The following is a 22,140-nucleotide window of genomic DNA, read 5'->3' as shown; positions in this document are numbered from 1 at the left end:
CTTTCTTCACGGCCTGTTCCCTTCTGAGGGGGCTCTCTGTCTTCCTCCACTCTGCCCAGTCCGAATGGAAGGAAAGAAACCCTAAAAGGAAGGGGTACCTTTCTTCTTCAGGGTAACGTAGCTCCACTTGGTGGAGAGTGCTCGATGGCACCCCTTTCCTAGACAGGGCTTGCAGAGAATCAAAGGGGAAGCCTCGCAGACTGGGGCCTGGGTGCAATGAGATGAGAATCCAGGGTTTGTTGCTACTTTGGGAAGTGGGTCCCTGTTCCTACTGCAGATCTCCTGGGATGGGGGCACCAGCTAGATTTGCACACTTGGGAACTCGGGGTTTAGTGTCTTGGGAAATACATCCCTTACTCCCCAACCCTGCACAAGCTAATGTCCTAATGGATAAGATCAGTTCCTGCCCTCAAGGAGTTCCAGTCAGGTGAAGTTCACAGACAGGTGTAAACAGATGGTTAAGATACAGTGTAATAAATTACACAAACCTAGATTGGGCTGGAGGAGTATGTTTCAGAAAGTTGACTCCAGGAGCAGATTGACTACATGAAGAAACTGGAGAAGGCTTAAGAATAAGCCTGTGCTCCTTGCCCAGGAGAGCAATGTTATAATACAACTATTTAGATGCCGAAACCGGTTTGGCATAGACCATCGGCCGGTGGACGGAAGGGTCCTGGGTTCGATTCTGGTCAAGGGCCTGTACCTTGGTTGCAGGCACATCCCCAGTGCGGGGTGTGCAGGAGGCAGCTGATCGGTGTTTCTCTCGCATCGATGTTTCTAACTCTCTATCTCTCTCCCTTCCTCTCTGTAAAAAAAAAAAAAAAAATCAATAAAAAATGCATTTATAATACAACTAGAGGCCCAGTGTATGAAATTCATGCATGGGTAAGGGTCCCTAGCAGCTGCCAGCTGGGGCCTTCCTTCATTCTGCACCACCCCCTGGTGGTCATTGCACTTCATAGCAAGTGATCAAACTCCTGGTGAGTGGAACTCAGGAGGGGACACTTTGCAGAATCGGATTTTATATATATAGATGGCCATGGGCATGGAGAGGAAGGATGGAATTGGGAAATGTGTAAAATCAACAGGATTTGGTGATTCACTGGATTGTGGGGAAGATTTGTAAGGGAAAGGGAGGAGTTGAGGATGACCAGGAAGCTATCAGGGATGTAGAAGGGAAACTGGTGTCATAATGGCAAAGGAAGTAAGAGAATTGGTCAGTAGTGTCAGATTCCAGAGGAAGACTGAGTAAGATAAAGATCAGATAGCATCACCTTGATTCTGCAGTTGAGAGGTTTTGGTGATCTTTACAGGAAAGTTTCAGAGGAGTAAAAGGAAGCTTATAGTGGGTGGAAGAGCCCTAAGAGGTGTGGAAGTCTTATAGAAGTAGTGTTTGGCTCCCAGTGACTAATACAATTTTAAGGTAATGCCGATTGGACGGTATGCCAGCCATTATTTGCTGGGGAAAAGGACATATATTTATGGATGGATATTTGTGTCCACGTGGGTGCCCACTGAGACAGGATACCAGATGTATTTACCCATTCTGGAGACCTCAAGCAGTACCGCAGTCCTAAGGCCTAGAGCTGGCCTGCTACTGTGTAAAGCAAGCTTATCCTCTTTGGATCCACCCCACCAGCCTTTCAGTCCTCGGTCCTCTGGGAGCAGGGAACAGAGACACATAATAGTTTAGAATTACCAACTAGGAATTTTCATCCATGTGAATTCAGCTACCTACTGCATTCTTGCATGCTGTTCTAAAGATGTGGGACTGTGCAACTTCAGGTTTAGGACTAGAGGTACCTCCAGAAACTATAATCAGACATTTTTCAAAAATCTTATGGCTTTAGGGATGGAAATGCCTTATAACATGTAAATGTAATATTCAACTCTTGCATTTTTAGGAACACATAATGTGCAGAGTAGTAGACTGCCTCAAGATGCTCGCTGTGAAGGAACGGAGAAAGTTGGGCCGTAGCTGGAAGAGCATGCACGGTCCAGAAAGAGTAGCTTACCACCAAGGAACCCATAGATTCTGAGTACATATACAGTACAGGGTGTCCCCCCAAAATGTATATACACTTTAACAGCTAATAGCTCAATTTTGAAAATGCAATGTATTTTAATAAACACTGCCTTTATAATTATTCAAAGTGTGTGTATACATTTTGGGGGAACCCTACATATTGTTAATAACTGGAAGCATGGCCTACCAGTATCTAGTGTCTTGTACAGAGCAAGGAGATGGAAACGAGTATGAGATCTAAGTAACAGTACAGGTGGGACGCAAACTATTGGTTTGGTGCTCATGACTGAAGCCTTGAACCACTCTCTTCTGCCTGCTACGCTACTCCCCCTGTTCCCCCCCCCCCCCCCCTGCAACCCCCCTGCTAAATTCCCTTAGAAACAGGAAATGGATCTCCCCTTTGCAAGGATTGGCTGGGGGAGAACAGCTGGTTTTGGAGGGATGAAAAAAGCAAAGCTGCTTTGTCTTTGCTTCACATTTGGTGGGAGTAGAAGAAACAGGACCAGAAACACTGGAACGTGGGTTTTGTGTAGGATGAGCTGGAACAGGTGTGGCAGCACTCAGCACTCCAGGGCCCCATGAATCACATGCAGTAATGCAGCCAGCAAGCACTGCATACCCACAGGCATGCCTGGGACAGTTTTAATAACCCTACCACTCCCTGCTTCAACCTTCCCACACCCCCCAAACCTCAGTGCCTACCCTTCCACAGTGGGAACTGTAGGATTTCTACAGAGAAATGGACTCCTTCCTAAATACTCCGCCCACAACTCTCAGGCGCGGGCCCAGTTGGCCCGCTGCACGCTGACCGTTCACTGATGATTCAAAAGAAATTAGCGGAGACCGGTTTGGCACGTTGGCCTGTGGACTGGAGTGTCCCGGGTTCGATTACGGTCAAGGGCATGTACCTTGGTTGCGGGCACATCCCCATGTGCAAGAGGCAGCTGATCGATGTTTCTCTCTCATCGATGCTTCTGACACTCTATCTCTCTCCCTTCCTCTGTGAAAAATCAATAATATATATATTTTTTTTAAAAGAAAGAAATTAAGTGCATGCTGTGGGGCGAGGTGGCTGAGAGGACGTCACTCCCTTAGCAGGCGTGCAAAGCAAACCCCTGGACACAGTTTCAGAGGACGCGTGTGTGAAGACTGTGCAACCGCAGTGAATGGTGTTCCTGCCATCCATCCATCGAGGTACCAGCCAGATGCAGCCAGGGCGCAGCTCACCCACGGAGCACGCGCGCTGCCCCCCACGCCCCTCCCACCTGCCCCGCCCCGCCCCCGGCGGAAGCGGAAGCGGCGCACGCCGCGGGGCCGCCGGGTGTCCGGCTCCGGGAGTGAGGCGCGCTGCTTCCCTGGCCCCCCTGGCCCCTGTCACCATGGCGCTGGCAGTCCTGCGGGTCCTGGAGCCCTTCCCGAGCGAGACCCCCCCGCTGGCGGTGCTGCTGCCGCCCGGGGGCCCGTGGCCCGCGGCGGGGCACGGGCTGGTGCTGGCCCTGCGGCCGGCGGGGGAGAGCCCGGCGGGGCCGGCGCTGCTGGTGGCGGCGCTGGAGGGCGCGGGCGCGGGGCTGGAAGAGCAGGGGGTCGCGGAGCAGGGGCCCGGGCCCCCGCAGCTGCTGGTGAGCCGCGCGCTGCTGCGGCTCCTGGCGCTGGGCTCCGGGGCGCGGGTGCGGGCGCGGCCGGTGCGGCGGCCCCCGGCGCTGTGCTGGGCGCTGCTCGGCACCTCGCCGCCGGGGCCCGGGCTCGCACCGCGGATCGGGCCGCTGCTGGTGCGGCGCGGGGAGGCCCTGCCCGTGCCGGTGCCCGCGCCCGCACCGCGGGTGCTGGAGACGCGGCCGGCGCTGCAAGGGCTGTTGGGCCCGGGGACGCGGCTGGCTGTGACCGAGCTCCGAGGGCGGCCCACGCCGGGCCCGGAGGCGGGGGACCGCGGCCGGCCCGCACCCCCGCCCCTGGTGTCCTCCTTCGCGGCTTCCGGGGCGGTCCGGCGGCTCCGGGGGGTCGTAGGTGGCACTGGGGAGTCCCTGGGGGTGAGCCGGAGTTGTCTCCGTAGCCTCGGCCTCTTCCAGGGCGAGTGGGTGTGGGTGACCCGGGCCGAAGCGGCATCGGAGGCCTCCCAGCCACGCCTGGCCACGGTGCGGGTCCTGGAGCCGCGCTGGGACCTTCCGGCCCGGTTGGGGCCCGGCTCTGGGCCGGTGGGAGAAGCCCTGGCCGATGGACTGGCCCTCGTGCCCGCCACTCTGGCTTTTAATCTCGGCTGTGATCTCCTAGACGTGGGAGAGCTCAGCATCCAGGTAGGCTAGAGGGCTGAGGGATTATCGCCTTCTCCCCTCCTTGTTTTAATCATAGTAAAGGTCCTTATCTACTAGGTCTTGGACTTCACTCGCTTAATGCCTCGGCCTGATGTATCCTTTCTCTACAAAGTGTCGTTATGCTCCGTAGTGCGGTGGTGCATGGGAAGGGCTTCTACCCATGTGGAATGTGAGGTGCATGAAGTACCAGGAGAATACATAAAAGTCATACATTAATCAGCTCAGTCTAACAAGTGTCTGTGGCAATGCCAGTGTACCCCCTATTGTGCTGGGTAGTATGGAGGATGATACTTCAGTGCTTTTGCTCATGCTTATCCTTGGCTTCAATTTTTTTTCCCGTTTTCCCCTTTATTTGTTAAAAGTCCTACCGTCCTTCCCTTCAAGGCCCATAGAAGGATGCCACCATCCTCACAAAGCCTTTCATAATGTCACCATCAAAAATTTAGCATGACATCCTCTTTTATGTAGCATTGTGCTCTTTCTTGCAGCATTTACTTTATTCCGCCTTTTAATGTTCATGTCATCTGTCTAATCCCCAATTATCTTTGGTGCCTGGTGTTTAATTGTAATATTTTATTAAATACTGGTGGCCCGGTGCATGAAATTTGTCCCTCAGCCGGGCCTGCACCCTCTCCAATCTGGGATCCCTCTCGCAATCTGGGACTCCTGGCTCCTAACCGTTCACTTGCCTATCTGTCTGATCGCCCCTAACCACTCTGCCTGCTGGCCTGATCATCCCCAACAGCCCTCCCCTCCTGGCATGATAACCCCTAACGCCTCTGCCTCAGCCTCTCCACCTTGGCTTTGTTGGGAAGGATGACCGGAAGGTCTCCCGGTCTAATTTAGCATATTGCCCTTTCATTAGTATAGATATCCAAGTGAAGTTTTTGGTTTTTGCCTTTAAGGGCCTTACTTCAAGAAGATAATTGTTGTGTGTTTTTTTTTGAGGGGAGGAAACAAATATAGTCGAATGTTTAACTATGTAGATGGATGTTTAATTGTCCAATATGGAAGCCACTAGCCACTTTGTGACTTTAATTAAAACCAAATAAAGTTAAAAATTCAGGTCTTCGGTTGTTTTAGTCACATATCAAGTGAGTGCTCAATAGGCGCCTGTAAATATAGGACATTTTTATCACTGTGGATAGTTCTGGTAGATGATGCTGGCCTAGCCAACTAGGGCCATGGGGTGTCAGGAAAAGATGTATGCATGAATGGGAGCCAGGACTGTGTTTTCTTCTGAATGGAGGAAAAACTGAAGTACTTAAGCTGGAGCTCATTCAGCTGAACCAACCCATTAATTCATATCCTCTTCCTGCTGCCTGAATTCAGAGGCCTGCTCTAATGTCCACTTAACATCCAGTCCAGTGGCTGCCCTGTGCCATTCAAAGTACTGTGGGAATTAAATCGCTACCATTTTAGTGGCTCTAGCCCAACTTGAAGGTATCCCAGAAGAGTTATCTTTACTAGGGAACTTTTGGAGTTAATGTCAGAAAAGTCAGAGTCAGAAACCTTTTTCTCGCTCATTAGGAGAGGTTTCTGTTTTCTAGGGAAGATACAGGTCTTCAGCTCTGCTCTCCTAGTCCTCCCCTCCCACAAGCCTTGGGGGTATGGGAATGAAAGTAGAAATACCGGCTGCTAAGAGAGGGCAGAGCCTGACTGGGAGGAGATTATAAGGTGATGGTTGTTTCTCCCATAGAGATACTCGGAAGGCTCCAGCGCCCCTGAAGACAAAGGAAGCCACTCAGTGCTGCCTGGGCCTCCGTTTGCCAAAGAGTTGCACATCGAAATTGTGTCCTCTCCCCACTACAGCACGAACGGAAATTATGACCATGTTCTGTATCGGCACTTTCAGACGCCCAGGTTAGCTGGCTACCCCTTTTTGGAGGATAGCATCTCGCCCCCATTGCTCTCCTACCCCATCACCCCTAGATCCAGGGACCATGGAGCCTCTGGTTTTAAAAAGCCACATTTTAAGCAATTTTGTGGCTTGGTGTGTCAGGCAGACAGTAGAAGAGAAATCTGGACCTTGAGGTGAATCTGGACATTCTAAATTGAGAGAACAGCTTTGATTTGAGAGGAGTCCCAAGAGAGCAGGGATCCTGTGTCACGCCTCCCTGGTCCTGATTACCCTTCCCAGCCTCCCCGCCATTTCCTCCCACCATTTCCTCCAGCCCATTCTAGGTCAGACTTGTTCTCTGGACAACTGCTTGGGGTCTCTGGGTACTGTCTTCATGTTGATGGTGGAAGTGGGGTGGGGTGGGGGAGGAATATGTCAGGCACATGCTCTTGACTGGTGCCGTGAGCTGACCAGGGCCACTGCTGTGTTACAGGCCGGTCCAGGAAGGGGATGTTCTGTGTGTGCCAACAGTTGGGCAGGTAGAGACCCTGGAAGGAAGGCCGGAGAAACTGCCCAGGTATGCAGCTGCCGCCTCTCTCAGCTGGGGCTCCTAGTCTGGGTGCAGGAGTTTCGCAACCCCCTCTTCCCAAGTGGTATGGGATAATTTGTGCATAAGAACATTTTGTTTTCCTGCATTTTCCAATCTTCAGGTTCTCATTAGGCACATAACGGAAAAAAAGGTTAAGAGTCACTGCCTGCTAGCTTAGGGTTTATCCTCAAAGGGAATGGGGGCCCTAGGGAAGGTAAAGCATGAGAAATAAAGGAATGGTCTAGACCCAGGGTGGAATTCCTTGTTTTCCATCCTCAACCACAAAGCTGTTTGGGCCACAGCTCCCACATACTCGGCACGAGGAGAGCCAGGCTCTGGTTTCTACCCTAACTGATGCACTGTGCACGTGCTGCGGTTCGGTTTTATGTCCTGAAACGGGGAGCGAGGGATTGCTGCTTTCCTAGAGAGGCCTTCCCGCTTTCCTTATCCTCGACAGAGGACGAGAAATAAGAGCGTAAATGAGCCAAGAACCTTGAAACAGGAAGAGTCCAACCTTTCTCTTTCTGTTGACTCTTGACCACAGAGGCTCCTTGTAAAACGGTGAGGAACGGAATCCAGAGCCTGCTTTGGCCCTATATGAGGGGGGAAGAATGTGTTGTGCCTGGACCCCAGTCAGCCCCTCGATTCAGGACTGATTTCCAGTGGCAGCTTACTAGGAGAACACAGCTGGCAGACGCACAAACCCAACTTTCAGGCAAACCTCAGTGAGGGGGTGGGACCAGCTTGCGGGATTTTGGGTTTAAGCATCATCAGGACCAAGGTCTCGGGCCCAGCCAGCCTGGGTCCTCTGCCCAGAGAGAGGGAGGCCTTGCCTGGAGTGCCTGATTTATTCTTGACCAACATCTAGGCCTGTGGTAGAGCCCCGTGTAACACACGGCACCTCTTTGAGCTTTCCCAGATCAAGTCTACACCTGGGACCGGGGGAAAGGGCCAGGCTGGCAGGTACCAGTCACTTCCCACTTCTGTCTTCCATCCTCCAATGCCTATGAGCTAGCGTCCTGTAGGAGAGCTACAGGATGTCTGCTCTTCTCACTGTCAAAGGGAAACGGGCATTAGGCCCTCCTGAGACAGACCAGCCAGCCAGTCCTATTCCTGGACGCCTGCCATCCTAACCCTCCAGAGAGTGTCTCCCTCTGGGTGCTGAGCATTCTCCTCCCCCTGAGCAGGTCCTGGAGAGCAGTTGGGTCCAAGGACAGGGGAGGATGGGTGCTTTGGCCCTGCCCCCTGAGCTTGGTAAGGGAAGCCCTGCAGGGAGTCTCCTGGGATAGTGTAACCTCTACAGATCCGACCCTGTGTTCCACTTCCCCAACCAGGCTGATGGGAGCCGGACTCCACTGGCTCCCATCTGGCTCCTGGGAACACAGCCCAGTGTTCCCCAGCAGAGTCCAGGTATGTCCCAAAGTTCTGACCCTTGTACTCGGCAAAGTGGTCCAGCTGCCCCCCACGGGAGAGGGGAGTCTCCCCCTAACCCTCCCCTGGAGCTGTGCCTCCCTGGGTCCCAGTGCTGCCTTACGTGCCCTGACGCACAGTGCTGGGCTTGATTGAGGTCCCAGGTTGTAGACCCATCCACTGTTTGTTTATAATGAATGATTAACGGGAAGACGGTTTTCCTTACGTCCCAGTTTTCAGCATGATCACTGCCTACCGTAATAGTTACAAGAATTTCATAATACCGGTGTGATGTGCTCCCCCCGCCACCGGGAGGCATTGCCACCGCTCCCCTTCGGCTCCCAGAGGGGGCAGCTTTGTGACTAGGTCATTGTGAGCCGAGGAATTTGCAGGTTGACTGGACCTCAGTGAGGCCAAGGTTATGGACTGGCTCTGCCACTGCCTTGCTGCCTGAGGATTAAAGAGAGGACAAGTTCATCATTTCTTCATCTGAGCAACTGGGCTGGAAACTGCTCCCTGCAGCGGCAGCAGCAGGCTGGGTAACCCCAGTTCTCTCTGACACGGCTGGTGCTGCAGAGCCCTGTTGATGACTGAGGAGCTTTTGGAAAATACAGATGCCAGAGTCTCACCCCAGACCCATTGGAACAGAATCAAGTGAAGCTGGGGCCTGGGCTGTCTTTTCATTTTTCTCCAAAGGGAGGGAAAATGTTAACTTTTAAATTGAGATACACCAATTCACATACCATCAAATTCATGCTTTTGGAATGTAGTACATCTCAGTGGTTTTGGGTATATTCACAAGGTTGTGCAACCTAATTCCGGACTCATTAGCAGTCACTCCCTATTCCCTCCTTTTTTCAGCAGCAGCAACCACTAATCTGCTGAGGGGTTCGTACATGTGAGAAATGTTGATTTTTATGCCCTGCAGCGGCAGCAGCCCGCTGGGTAACCCCAATTCTCTTTGGTTGCAGGCACATCCCCAGTGGGAGGTGTGCAGAAAGCAGCTGATCGATGTTTCTCTCTCATCAATGTTTCTAACTCTCTCTATCCCTCTCCCTTCCTCTCTGTAAAAAAATCAATAAAATATATCTAAAAAAAAGAATATCCTTGGGTGAGGATTTACGAAAGAAAAAAGAAGAAAGACCATCTGCTTTCCCTTCCCCCAGTTCTCCCCACCCCGACGCCCGCCAGGTCAGGACATTTATTTGGGCCGCTCCTGAGTCTGTCCCTGCAGTGGGCCCCTGTGACTGAGCCACCTTGTCCTCGGGGAGGGGCTTTGTGGGCCTGGACTCACGGGGCCTCTTTCCTCAGGTGGCAGGAGATGTTCTTCAAAGTGAAGAGAACAGTTGGGGAAGCTCCAGATGGGCCAACCTGCGCCTACCTGGCTGACACCACCCACACCTCCCTGTACTTGGTGAGGCCCTGGGGGGAGCAGGAGCCCCGAGGAAAGGAGCAGAACCAACTTCTAAAAACTAAAGGTCCCTCACCCCTTCCACAGGTGGGTTCTACCCTGAGCCCTGTTCCCAGGGTCCCTTCGGGAGAATCCAGTCTCTGGAGCAGCTTATCTCCGCCGGGCCTGGAGGCCTTGGTGACCGAGCTGTGTGCTGCCCTGAGACCTCGCCTCCAGCCAGGGTGAGTGAGGCTGCGGCAGCTTCGGGGGTCGCCACACCCCCGGAGGGGAGCAGGCCAGACAAGCAGTTCCCCGTCTCCTGGGGGACGTGCTATCGCGGGACCTCCCTCACACCAGTCTGCCAGCGCCGCTGGCCCCCGTGTTTTCCGTAGGCACATTCCCGGCTCCTTTCCTGGGGCAGCATCCGTCCTCCAAGGTTGGCCGTGGAGGAAGGATCTCCACCAGGGACAGCTGTCTCTGACCACCCTTCCCCTCGGGGAGCCCACTAGCCATGCCAGTCCTCACCAGCCACCCTGGCCTGGAAGGACACAGCTCTCCACACCACTGACCCAAGTGCAGACACAGACCCTTCCCTGATACCGGTCCAGTCCAGACCACACACACGGGGCTTTATGGAAGAAGCAGGGTGACAGTGGGAATCCGTCCTGGCTGTGGCTACGCTCCACGCCCGCCAGAGCACCATGGGTGGCGCAGGAAGTGTGGCCTCGGCATGGGGACAGCCCAGGGGCGGCGGTGCATCAAGGAGAGAGAAGCGGTGTCTGCGCTCTGGACCCAAGGCTCTCCTGTCCCCGGGGACTCTGAGCTGTGGGCAGCGTGGAAGAGACGTGTCTGCCCTCTGGTTGCAGGGGTGCCCTGCTGACAGGAACTGGCAGCGTCCTTCTGCGGGGCCCCCCGGGCAGTGGGAAGACCACAGCAGTGGCTGCTGCCTGCGGCCGCCTCGGACTCCACCTGCTGAAGGTGAGGGTCCCTGGAGCATAGAACCCTCCCCAGCCCAGATTCTCCCTCCTCCCTCTCCCCTCTTCCTTCTGGCTACTAGCCTGGCTCTACCTCCCCAGCCCTGTGGGTCTCCATTTCCCTTGATGCTCAGCTCCTGTGAGATGCTTTCAAGGAGGGGTTTTAAGATTTTGGTGGACAGTCCAAAAATGAGATTATGGTAAAGAGGTAGGACTGGCCATCAATACCTTCTTTCCCCAACCTACCCTTAAATGAGAGGCAGGCCAAAACCGGTTTGGCTCAGTGAGTGGAGCGTCGGCCTTCGGACTGAAAGGTCCCAGGTTCGATTCTGGTCGGAGGTATGTGCCTTGGTTGTGGGCACATCCCCAGTAGGGGGTGTGCAAGAAGCAGCTGATGATTCTCTCTCATCGATGTTTCTAACTCTCTATCCCTCTCTTCCTCTCTGTAAAAAATCAATAAAATACATATTAAAAAGAGAGGCGGCTTGCACCTCTGCCTCCTCCTGCCCCGTCCCGCCTGGCCCTGGCTCACGTGGGGACCCTCCCCAGGTGCCCTGCTCCAGCCTCTGTGCAGACAGCAGCGGGGCCGTGGAGACCAAGCTGCAGGCCGCCTTCTCCCGGGCCAGGCGCTGCCGGCCTGCGGTTCTGTTGCTGACGGCCTTGGACCTTCTGGGCCGGGATCGCGATGGGCTGGGTGAGGACGCCCGAGTGGTGGCCACGCTGCGTCGCCTCCTCCTCGACGAGGACCCCCTCACCAGGTACACAGAGCTGGGCCCAGCCCTCATCCCTCCTTCATCCTTGAGCCTTCACCCGTTCCGTGGCTTCTCCAGGGTCTACTGCCAGTTTGGCTGCCCTCCTGACAGCCCTGAGGAGCTTGGGGGTATCCAGAGGGAGAAGGATGTGGTCCCTAGTTTTTCTTGGGAAGCACTAGGTTGAAAAAAAAGCACAGCCTCTGCCCTCAGTGAGCTCCCTGTGTGAGGGGGGACACAGGTCCCCCTCGAGGTATTCCCATGGAGCCCATCCAGGAAGCCTTGGGATGCTCATCTCCTTATCTTAGTGCCCACCAACCTCCCCGCTCCCTTGCACCTGCCTCAGGACAAGGCAGTGCTCAGTCTCCAGCAGAGTGCTCCCCCAGTCCTCACTCCCAGTCCCCTCTCCCTGCCCCCTCCCTGTCCGCAGCTGCCCTCCACTGATGGTTGTAGCCACCACAAGCCGGGCCCAGGACGTGCCTGCGGACGTGCAGACGGCATTTCCGCATGAGCTGGAGGTGCCCGTGCTGTCAGAGGGGCAGCGGCTCAGCGTCCTGCAGGCCCTCACTGCCCGCCTGCCCCTGGGCCAAGAGGTGGACCTCGCACAGCTGGCTCGGCGGTGTGCGGTGAGTAGCAAGGCAGGGTCCTCCCACGTTCTCTGTCGTAGGAACTCAGACCTGCTGCCCTGCAAATGCGGGTAGAAAACCCCGAGGCACCAGCATTGGGCCTCAGCTCCGGCTGGAGGACCAGCCACCCACGGGTTCCTGCCTACTGTGCCCTGCTCACGCGTCCCTTCCTGTGGCTCCCAGGGCTTTGTGGTAGGCGATCTCTATGCCCTTGTGACTCACAGCAGCCGGGCAGCTTGCACCAGGATCAGGAACTCTGGGTAAGAAAACTGGGTATCAAAGGCAAAGGTGACAAGAGGAAATGTGGGTGGACGGGAGCTGGTAAGGCAGGGAGGAGGGAGCAGGGCCCTGACGGGGGGAGGCCTCCGGTCCGGTCCCCCAGACGCCTCCCGGGGTCTTCTCTTTGCAGTTTGGCCGGCGGCCTGAGTGAGGAGGATGAGCGGGAGCTGTGTGCTGCTGGCTTCCCGCTCCTGGCGGAGGACTTCGGGCAGGCCCTGGAGCAGCTGCAGTCGGCTCACTCCCAGGCCATCGGCGCCCCTAAGGTAGAGACTCTAGGCCCCCGGAGGTGGGGCCGGAGCTCCGTCATGTCCCCAACCGGGCTCTTTCCTTCCCCTAGATCCCCTCGGTGTCCTGGCACGATGTGGGCGGGCTGCAGGAGGTGAAGAAGGAGATCCTGGAGACCATCCAGCTCCCTCTAGAGCACCCCGAGCTGCTGAGCCTGGGCCTGAGGCGCTCAGGCCTCCTGCTCCACGGGCCTCCCGGCACTGGCAAGACCCTCCTGGCCAAGGCAGTGGCCACCGAGTGCAGCCTCACCTTCCTCAGGTGGCGAGGGGCCTGGGGAGACGCCGGGTGGAGTGAGCCGATCGTGACCGGGTGTCTAACGGGTGTTACCTCCACATCCTCTCCCTCAGCGTGAAGGGGCCAGAGCTCATCAACATGTACGTGGGCCAAAGTGAGGAGAACGTCCGGGAAGGTGAGCGGACCGGGCTTCCAGTCCTGAACCCGAAGGCCCCTGTACCCCACCCCACCCCCCGCCCTCAGGCTGCTCACGGGCATCCCAGTCTTCCTTTCCACCAGTCCCAGTTCTGCCAGGGGGGCCTCTTTCCTGGAGCTGGTAATGAATTACCACGCCTGGGCTTTCTTCCCTCCCATCGTGACTTAAAGTCCTGCTGAGCTTCTCCCCCTGCGGCCCCCCTCTCCTCAGTGTTTGCCAGGGCCCGGGCCGCGGCTCCCTGCATTATCTTCTTCGATGAACTGGACTCCTTGGCCCCAAGCCGGGGGCGAAGCGGAGACTCTGGAGGCGTGATGGACAGGTGGGGGTCTGAGCCAGCATGGAGCCGGGGCCCGGACGGAGGGCTGCCAGATGGGTTGCAGCAGCCTTCAGAGTCCAGAGTGCTGTCCTCCGGTTCTGAGACAGAAGCTAAGAGGGGCTGTGGCTTTGGGGGTGGGACATGGAGGAGAATGGGTGCCTGCATGGAGGGTGCACAGGCCCGACTCAGCGAGGGGCCCCGTGGGGAAGGCCTGCACGGAGCGGCCCCGCAGGCAGGCGGGGCGGAGCCGAGGCTGGCCCAGGACTCCCCTTCACTCCTCCCTCGCAGGGTGGTGTCTCAGCTCCTGGCGGAGCTGGACGGGCTCCACAGCACTCGGGATGTGTTTGTGATCGGAGCCACCAACAGACCAGACCTCCTGGACCCTGCCCTCCTGCGGCCTGGCAGGTGCCCGTCCCGTACCCTCCTCCCCCAGAGCCAGCCAGGCTTGTCCCTGGGCCCCGTCCTGTGCCTCCTTCATTCACCTCGTGCTGGGCTCCCTCCACCTCTCTCCCCAAAGGTTTGACAAGCTGGTGTTTGTGGGGGTGAGCGAGGACCGCGCCTCCCAGCTCCGTGTGCTGAGCGCCATCACACGCAAGTACGCCCCGAGGAGACCCCAGAGGGCTCGGGCCCGGGTCTGGCTGGGGCATAAGTGCGAGGTGCAGAACACACCGGTCAGGGGTGCCTTGTGAGGGAGGAGGGCACGCCGGGTCAAACTTCCTCCTCCTGTGGCCCTGCAACAGGTTCAAGCTGGAGCCCTCCGTGAGCCTGGTGGCCGTGCTGGATCACTGCCCGCCCCAGCTGACCGGCGCGGAACTCTACTCCCTCTGTTCGGATGCCATGACAGCCGCCCTCAAACGCAGGGTCCGGGACCTGGAGGAAGGTGAGCCACTCGCCTGCCCCCGAGGTCAGCCAGAAAGCTAGAGGGAAGACCAGGCCCGGTTCTGGATTCCAGAAGAGGGACTCCTTTGTTTCGGGGACTCTGGGCAAGAAGGCGCTCCGCCCAGGGCTCTCCTTGCTGGGACAGAGCCAGAGTTCCCCACAGTCCGGGAGCCCTGGCCTCCCCTCCCCCGTGTCGCCCCCTAGGGCTGGAGCCCGGGAGCGCAGCACTGCTGCTCACCATGGAGGACCTGCTGCAGGCCGCCGCCCGCCTGGAGCCCTCGGTCAGCGAGCAGGAGCTGCTCCGGTACAAGCGCATCCAGCGCAAGTTTGCCGCCTGCTAGGGGCCTCCGGCAGCCCGGGACCGCCGCACCCACAGTGGCTGAAGCTACCTGGGGGTCGCCGCGGACCTGAGAGAGCAAGGGGCTCTGTCTCGGGCTGCCATTACCGGCCTGAGGGCTGCCTACCTCCAGGAGACCCCCTGGGTGCCAGGGGGAAGAGGCCTGGGAGAATTCAAGAGGCATCCCCGGCCCATTTTCCCAGGGCAGCCCCAACGCTAAGGCCCATCTGCTCAGGACGTGGGGTGGGGACCTGGAGTTCTGGGAGTTGGGCTCTGAGGGGGCCTGGTGGGGAACAAACAATAAAGTGTATGCTGCCCTCTGCTGGTGGAGTGGTGGTTGTGGGGGTAGAGCAAGACGGGAGGAGGGCAGGGTGCCTGCTCCTCTGACACAAACACAAGACGTGCAGGAACTGAAAAAGGCACAGACTGTATTGTTCACCCTCACATCAGGCTGAACCCCGATCCCTGCACCCCAGCTGCAGTCGGCCCCTCCCTCCGCACGCCGCCAGGATCTGCGTGTGGAGCTGCTGGTGTGGGCTTCCCAGACAGAGCCTGGCAGGGCCCGGGCAGAGGGCCGCGGGAGCTGAGGCCAGGCTCAGTCCGTCCTCTTGAGCACGTGGATGAAATAGCAGGGGATGTAGGCCTGGCCCGGCTTGTAAGGCTTGAAGTCACCCAGGATACTGTGCTGGCACTTGCCCCCAAAGGCTGCTCGGAGCAGCTCCGTGAAGGACGTGAGACAGTGAGGGTAGTAGGAGAGCCGGAACTTACTGCAACAGAGAGGGACCAACCGTGAGCACTGGTGGCCTCAGCATGCCCCCCTCCAACTCGTCCCCCACCTGGCTAAGGGGGTACCTCAAGCCGAGAGAACCATCCTGGCCGGCCCCCGGCACCTGCACTGTGTAGTCCAGGGTCACCATGTGCGCCTTGTTGTTCACGGTCAGCACTGAGGTCGTGATGTCCTTGGTCAGGTCGCTCTGTGAGTGGCGGCCGCGTTAGTCTCTGCAGCCGCCGTGGGGCCTGGACCCCAGGGTCACCCCTCCCCCTCGGGGCCCTCCCTCGGGGGCCCACCTTATAGTAGATGTTCTTTCCTGGGGGCGCACAGCCCGTGCTGAGGATGTGGTCGTAGTTCCGATGATCGATGACCAGCAGGCCCCCCGGTCGCACCATGTTCGCAATGTTCTTCAGCGCCAGACGGTGCTCGCTCTGGTCCCCTGAGCTCCCGGCAGGGGCGAGAGGCTGTGTCCACTTAGGGCCCCCGGCACCCGTCTCCCCTCCACCTTTCTACTGCCCAGGGATGCCAGGGCCAAGGCAGAGAGGGACAGAAAGCATAGTCCGCTCTGGCGGGAGAGCAGGTGCCCAGGGCTCTGTAGAAAGGGGGTATAGCTCAAAGCAAGGGCCGTGCCAAGGCCACACCCTCTCACCTTTGCAGTCTGGCAAGTGAGCAAAACTGTTCCCAAGGCAGATGACAGCATCGAAGCCGCCCTCTGGTGGCTGGGGCACGTCTTTGTCCAGAGTCATCCAGTTGGCTTCCTCAATGACTGGGGGCCGGGAAGGGGAGGTCAGGCGGACACCCTGGTGCTACCAGTCCCCATCGCCACCAAGTGCAGCTCTGCCTCAGTTTCCCCTCGAGAGACACACAGGGACTCCACATCCCGTTAGAGGGAGGGGATCATAATGGACATGGAGGGTGAAGGGGAAGAAGGGCCGAGAGAGAAGGAAGCCATGGTTCAAAAGGAGGACTCTGTGCTTATGGGCTTTTATTTTGGGGGGAGGGAAAGACATTATAAATAAAATTAAGCCCGGCTGGCGTGGCTCAGTGATTGAGTATCCGGCTGTGAACAGGATGTCACGGTTCGATTCCCTGTCAGGGCACAGGCCTGGGTTTCAGGCTCAATCCCCAGTAGGGGGTATGCAGGAGGCAGCCAATCAATTATTCTCATCACTGATGTTTCAATCTTTCCCTCTCCCTCTCTGAAATCAATTTATATATAAAATAACTGGCTCCTCATACCTGATATCTCATTCTGGCACCTAAGCCTCCCTTTTAAGGGAAATGAGTCCTTTTGCTGTGTCCTTTAGGAAAACAAAACACCCCCCAGGAGCCCGGGGCAGAGAGAGCAGAGTCCTCGGTGGCTGGGCCGGCGGGCCCGCCTGCCTGGACCGCATCGCATACCCCACTTGTCGAAGGCGGGCTCGTGGCGCCGGTTCCAGCGCTCTTTAAGCGCGTATTTCAGCATCTTGTCACTGGCGTCCACGCTGGTCACGCTGAAGCCCTCCTCCACCAGCATGATGGAGTCCACCCTGGGAGACGGGGACGAGAGGCAGAGCGGGCAGTCAGGGGGCCCGGGAAGGCGGGAAGCCCCTCACACTCCATCCCTCCACTTCCTCCCCGCTGACCTCAAATGGCCTGGCAAATCTATTTCTTGTCACCAGGCAGCAGCATTGTGTTTTGGTTTTTAGCACCTATTCAGAGTCAGATATTCTACAAATGTGCATTAAAACTCAGCAGTCCACCCCGGCTGGGTTGGCTCCGTGGGAAGAGCATTGGCCTTTGCGTCTGGTCAAGGGCACGGACCTGGACTGCAGGCTCCTCCCCAGCCCCAGCTGTGCAGGAGGCAACCAATCCATGTGTTTCTCTCACATCGATATTTCTCTCTCTTTCCCTCTCTCTTCCACTCCCTAAAATCAATACATCCTCCAGGGGGAGGATTGAAAAACAAACAAAAAGGGGGTGCCCCCTCTGAGCCGGGGCAAACAGGCTCCTGGAAGCCCAGCAACGTGCGCACAGGCTGCACGCAGGTGGTGTGGACTGAGCCCTGGCAGACTCCGCCGCCCGGTCTGTTCTCCTCTCCGCCAGGGGGAGGATCTGAGTTTCCATCGCTGAAATGGGATTCCACCGCGCACTGACCTCCCCGGGTTTGGTGAGGATTTCCAAAAAACATGTTTCAAAAGCTCTTGGCACAGCTCTTGGCACGGACGAATGCTGAGCAAATGTTACTTGTCAACAATTGCCATCACCTCAGGAATAACGTGGGAGCAGGACCCGATCGCCCTGGCCCCGAGCCCCGCCCTGGCGCTGCCGGGGCGCCGCCTGCCCCACCGGCTGTGCCCACCACCCGCACCCTCCTCTGCTCTGGGCGCCCCCACCCGCCCGCCTCGCCCGGGCGCCGGGCCTGCCTGCCGGCCGGCGGGACACACAGACCGGCCCCCGGCCCCCGGCCCCCGGCCCCCGGCCCGGCGGCGGAGGCTGCCCCCGGTGCCAGGCCAGGTCCGCAGCGCGCGCCCCGGCCCCCGGCCCCCGCCGCGCCCCGCCGCGCTCACCCGGTGCCGCAGGCCACGTCGAGCACCCGCTGGCAGCCGTGCTGGCGCAGCAGCCCGAGCAGCCAGGCCTTGTACTCGGCCGTGCGGCTGCGGGTGTCGCCGATGTAGAGCTGCCATACGCGCGCCGCCTCGCCGTCCGCGTACTGGTCCGGCAGCCCCTCGGCCGCCACCCCCAGCGAGCGGGTGCGGTACACGCTGTCCACCATCCTGCCGCGCCCGGCGCCGCCGCCGGCCCGCGTTTATAGCCCGGCCCGGCCCCACCTGCCCAATGGCAGGTGAGCGTGCGGACCCGCCCCTGCCGCCCCGGCCCAGCGCCCGCGGGAGGGCCTCCTCCAAACCCGGGCGCACCCTCCCCGCCCGCCGCCCGCCGGGGACCCAGGCCTCTGGGCGAGCCCTCCTAGCCCCGTGCCCAGCCGGCAGGAGGACCGGGAGGGGGGCCAGGAGAGGGTGGGGGGGCAGTGAGGGTGCCCACTTGCCCACTCCACCCCCACCCCAAACCGGAAAGAAAGGAAAGACTTTTCTTCAGCGCCAGCCTGTGTCCACGCAGGTCCTCTGAGCTCCAGGCGGGTCCACACACAGCTCCGCGCCCAGGACTGGACCATCCCTTGGGAATGACAGGCATCAGCACATCTAAAGGAGGAGGGGCCTGGCCAGCCGGGGGAAGGACGGGATGGGGAGGGGAGTCTCTGCGGAGAAGGCGGGTCTGGCCCCCCAGGTCCAGGAGCAGTTGTGAATCCAGGGGCCAGTCCGCCCACCTGGAGGCAGTGCGCCTCTGTCCTGAAGGGGATGCAGCGAGCGTGTCCCTGAGCCGCTGAAGGAGTGTGGTCCTCAGCAGTCCGCAAGCTTCTGCAAACCACCTGCTTTCCGCGGCGATGCCCAACGGGGAGTCAGGGTCAGCGTGAGAGTGCTAGTACTCTTGCCATGTCTTGCTCATTGTCACTTCATAAACTGGTCTTGGTTTGGCTAGTGTATACATCCGCCCTTCCTCCTAAAGCAGGTCTTCACCTAGGACAAGACTCTGGACTGAGATGGACTCAGTAAGAGGATTCCACCCAGCAAAGCCCAAGACAGCAAGAGCAGCCCTCCCACCGTCTGCCCCCACTGCTGCGGGAGAGTGAGGTATAGACAGACCACAGAACAAAGGAGCCTCTCCTCCTTTAGTCCAAGCTGCTGTTAGGAATCCTCATCCAAGGATGTTTCCCCATTGACTTTTAGAGGAGTGAGAGGGAGGGGAGAGGCACAGAGAGAGAGACATCAATGTGAGAGAGACACATCAATTGTTTGCCTCCCACACATGCCCCAACCAAGGCTGGGGATCAAGCCTACAACCAAGGTACCTGCCATTGGCCTGAATCGAGCGAGGAACCCTCAGTCCGTGGGCCAACACTCTATCCACTGAGCCAAACCGGCTAGGGCCCCTCACCCCTTATTGTCTATAGAATCTGGGAGCTGGAGGAACCCCAAAGATCATGTAATCATTTTTAAAACATTGATTTGAGAGAGAGAGATAGTGAGAGAGGTAAACATCCATTTGTTGTTCCACTTATTCAAACATTCATTGGTTGATTCTTGTATGAGCTCTGGCCTAGGACGATGCTCCAACCAACTAGCTACTCGGCCAGGACCCATGTAATCCTTCTTCTCGTAGTACAGACCGCCTGGAATGGGCCTGACCATGCTTATCCTGACCATTCAGGCAGGTCTTTGGCAAGCACTGTACTGGGAAGTTGCAAGTAAACCCAGTTTTCTTTTGTCAGAATATTCCAGGGGAAATCTACTCCATCACTCCTAGACTGAGAAAAAACTCAGGTGAAAAGAACCGTCTTCTCAGTTGTGGGCAGCAATCTGTGTATGTAACTACCTCTCCATGGGTGGCTTTTTATATTTATTTATTTAAATTATTTGTTTATCCCCTTATCTCATTATCTCTTTATCCTGTTATTTATTAATTTCTAAGTATGAGTTCTTTCCAAGGAAATTAGTTCCTTCCTTGGGTAGGAAAATGCATTCTTTTTTTTTTTTTAAATTTCTTTATTGATTATGGTATCACATAATTGTCCTCATCCCCCCATTCCCATCCCAAACCCCTCCGCACGTATGCATTCTGGTTTTGGTTGTTGTTTTTAACTGTTCTTCTTCTTCTTCTTCTTCTTCTTCTTCTTCTTCTTCTTCTTCTTCTTTTTTTAAAGGAAGATGCATTCTTTACTTAAACTTGATACTATTTTACTCGAAATCAGAAGAAAAAAAATAAATTGTTTGGCTATAAATTGATGAGCTGTTATCTGTTAACTTAATTTGGCCATAAGATATACAATTTTAGGCCGAGACCGGTTTGGCTCAGTGGATAGAGCGTCGGCTTGGGGACTGAAGGAACCCGGGTTCGATTCCGGTCAAGGGCATGTACATTGGTTGCGGGCACATCCCCGGTGGGGGGTGTGCAGGAGGCAGCTGATCGATGACTCTCTCATCGATATTTCTAGCTTTCTATCTCTCTCCCTTCCTCTCTGTACAAAATCAATAAAATATATTTTTAAAAAAAGATATACAATTTTAGGGAAAAATAGACTTAATAGATTACCTACTTTTGCATATTGGAGTGCTAAAGTGCACTTAAGAAATTTGAGGGGAAATGAAGAATGATGTTCAATTGGAATAACAACCAAAATGGTAGGAAAGTAACATTTTGCCATTATTTATAAATGGATTGACTGGATATAAAATATCTGAGAAGCTCTGTGACTAGGACAGTTTTCCCCCTTCCTATTGCTTTCTTTTCCATTCACTTTGCCGCTGACCCTCTGAATGGGGCTGCGGTGAGCCTGGCTTTCCTCTGGGCTCCATGTGCTGTAGGGGAATGCCAGCAGTGAAAGACCAGGGTAGTCATGTCCATAGGTTTACCAGACTCTTTGGTTTGAAACACTTAAGGACAAATACTACTGTGATTTTGAATACTTTTTCCTCCTAACATTTTTTATATGTAATAGTGAAGACTTGGGGAAGAGCACTGACTTATAAATGTAGACATCTTTGCCCACCGTTACATTTAGAAATTACCATTCAGAGATTAGACTCTGAAGCTCTTTGATAAAATTACCTTGAAACAAAAAGGAACAAAATTACATAGAACAACTATTTAAGTGTCTTGTTTTGATTTGGTGTAACATAATTACCCATACCGTACCCAGAAAAATTTTTTCTTGTCCAGAAACTATTTATTTTTTTTCCTTTCCTGTTTTAAAATAAAGTTGTTTGGCCCAGCCAGCATGGTTCAGTGATTGAGTGTTGACCTATGAACCAGGAGGTCATGGTTCAATTCCTGGTCAGGGCACATGCCTGGATTGTGTGCTTGATCCCCAGTGTGGGGTGTGCAGGAGGCAGCTGATCAATGGTTCTCTCTTATCATTGATGATTCTATCTCTCTCTCCCTCTCCCTTCCTCTCTGAAATGAAAAAAAAATATATATATATACACACACACACATATATATGCATACACACATACATACATATATATGCATATACATATACATATATATGCATACGCATGTGCATACATATAGATGCATATATATATGATCTCTGAATGCATAATAATCTGGCCACTCAGTGTATATCCTATATAATGAAAGGCTATTATGCAAATTGTCCCCTTGACCAGGAGTTTGACCAGCAGGCAGGCCGGCCAACCACCCATGTCCCCTCTCCCACCAGGCCTCATATATATATATATATATATATATATATATATATGCACACACACACACACACACACACACATATATATATACACACACACACACACACACACACACACACCAAGTGGCCAGATTATTATGCGTTCAGAGATCATAATAATCTGGCCACTCAATATATATATATATATATATATATATACACACATATATGTGTGTGTGTGTATATATATATATATATTCATTTGAATGCACACCTCTGGATGTTTGGACAGCATTTTTTTTTTAGCAGCATTTTCAAAATACTTTAAAAAAAAATCTTGAATAAAAAGTAAACAATTCTTTTAGTCCAGTAACTCCCTATGGTCTTAATTACATCTAGTACATAAGATATGATCTTTTAACATTTATGTAGGTGAATATTTCTTACTTTGAGGATTTACAAGGACAATCCCCCCCCACCACCACCACCACAAAAAGGAACAGTGTCGTCCCATGGAGTCAGATCGGCAGTGTAAAGTAGACCCTCAAAGAGCTCAGTTCTCGTGCATCAGGTGATCTGACATCATCCCTTCGCTCTCCGCTCTTACAAAGGAATCTCGGAGGGCTAAAAGCAGTAAGTATCTGTAGGGAGAAAGAGAGGAGGGGCAACCATCTAATAAAAATAGCAGAAACCAAATCCTTCCATT

The 22,140-nt window shown here is 55.4% G+C and overlaps 2 protein-coding genes across 2 annotated transcripts; one reads left to right on the top strand and one right to left on the bottom strand.

The window, feature by feature from the left end:
* The first annotated feature begins 3,316 nt into the window (after nucleotides 1–3,316).
* On the top strand, nucleotides 3,317–14,761 carry PEX6 (peroxisomal biogenesis factor 6). Its single transcript, XM_084890337.1, has 17 exons — nucleotides 3,317–4,317; nucleotides 6,035–6,198; nucleotides 6,669–6,752; nucleotides 9,486–9,588; nucleotides 9,673–9,806; nucleotides 10,431–10,542; nucleotides 11,088–11,296; nucleotides 11,718–11,913; nucleotides 12,097–12,173; nucleotides 12,323–12,455; nucleotides 12,530–12,735; nucleotides 12,825–12,886; nucleotides 13,118–13,226; nucleotides 13,512–13,628; nucleotides 13,741–13,818; nucleotides 13,964–14,103; nucleotides 14,307–14,761. The coding sequence occupies exons 1-17, from the start codon at nucleotides 3,406–3,408 to the stop codon at nucleotides 14,441–14,443; spliced, it is 2,973 nt and encodes a 990-aa protein (XP_084746463.1). The 5' UTR covers nucleotides 3,317–3,405; the 3' UTR covers nucleotides 14,444–14,761.
* Nucleotides 14,762–14,847: 86 nt separating this feature from the next.
* GNMT (glycine N-methyltransferase) lies at nucleotides 14,848–18,261 on the bottom strand. Its single transcript, XM_084890359.1, has 6 exons — nucleotides 17,761–18,261; nucleotides 16,613–16,740; nucleotides 15,861–15,977; nucleotides 15,508–15,650; nucleotides 15,292–15,413; nucleotides 14,848–15,206 (listed from the first exon to the last, which is right to left on the bottom strand). Exons 1-6 carry the CDS (start codon nucleotides 17,964–17,966, stop codon nucleotides 15,035–15,037), a joined length of 888 nt encoding a protein of 295 aa, XP_084746485.1. The 5' UTR covers nucleotides 17,967–18,261; the 3' UTR covers nucleotides 14,848–15,034.
* Nucleotides 18,262–22,140: the final 3,879 nt, after the last annotated feature.

Source organism: Pipistrellus hanaki (genome assembly GCF_964339955.1).
Source record: "Pipistrellus hanaki genome assembly, chromosome: 7".
NCBI classification, from domain to species: Eukaryota; Metazoa; Chordata; class Mammalia; order Chiroptera; family Vespertilionidae; genus Pipistrellus; species Pipistrellus hanaki.
The sequence above is the reverse complement of the archived record's forward strand: the minus strand, read 5'-3'. Positions and strand labels throughout refer to the sequence as shown.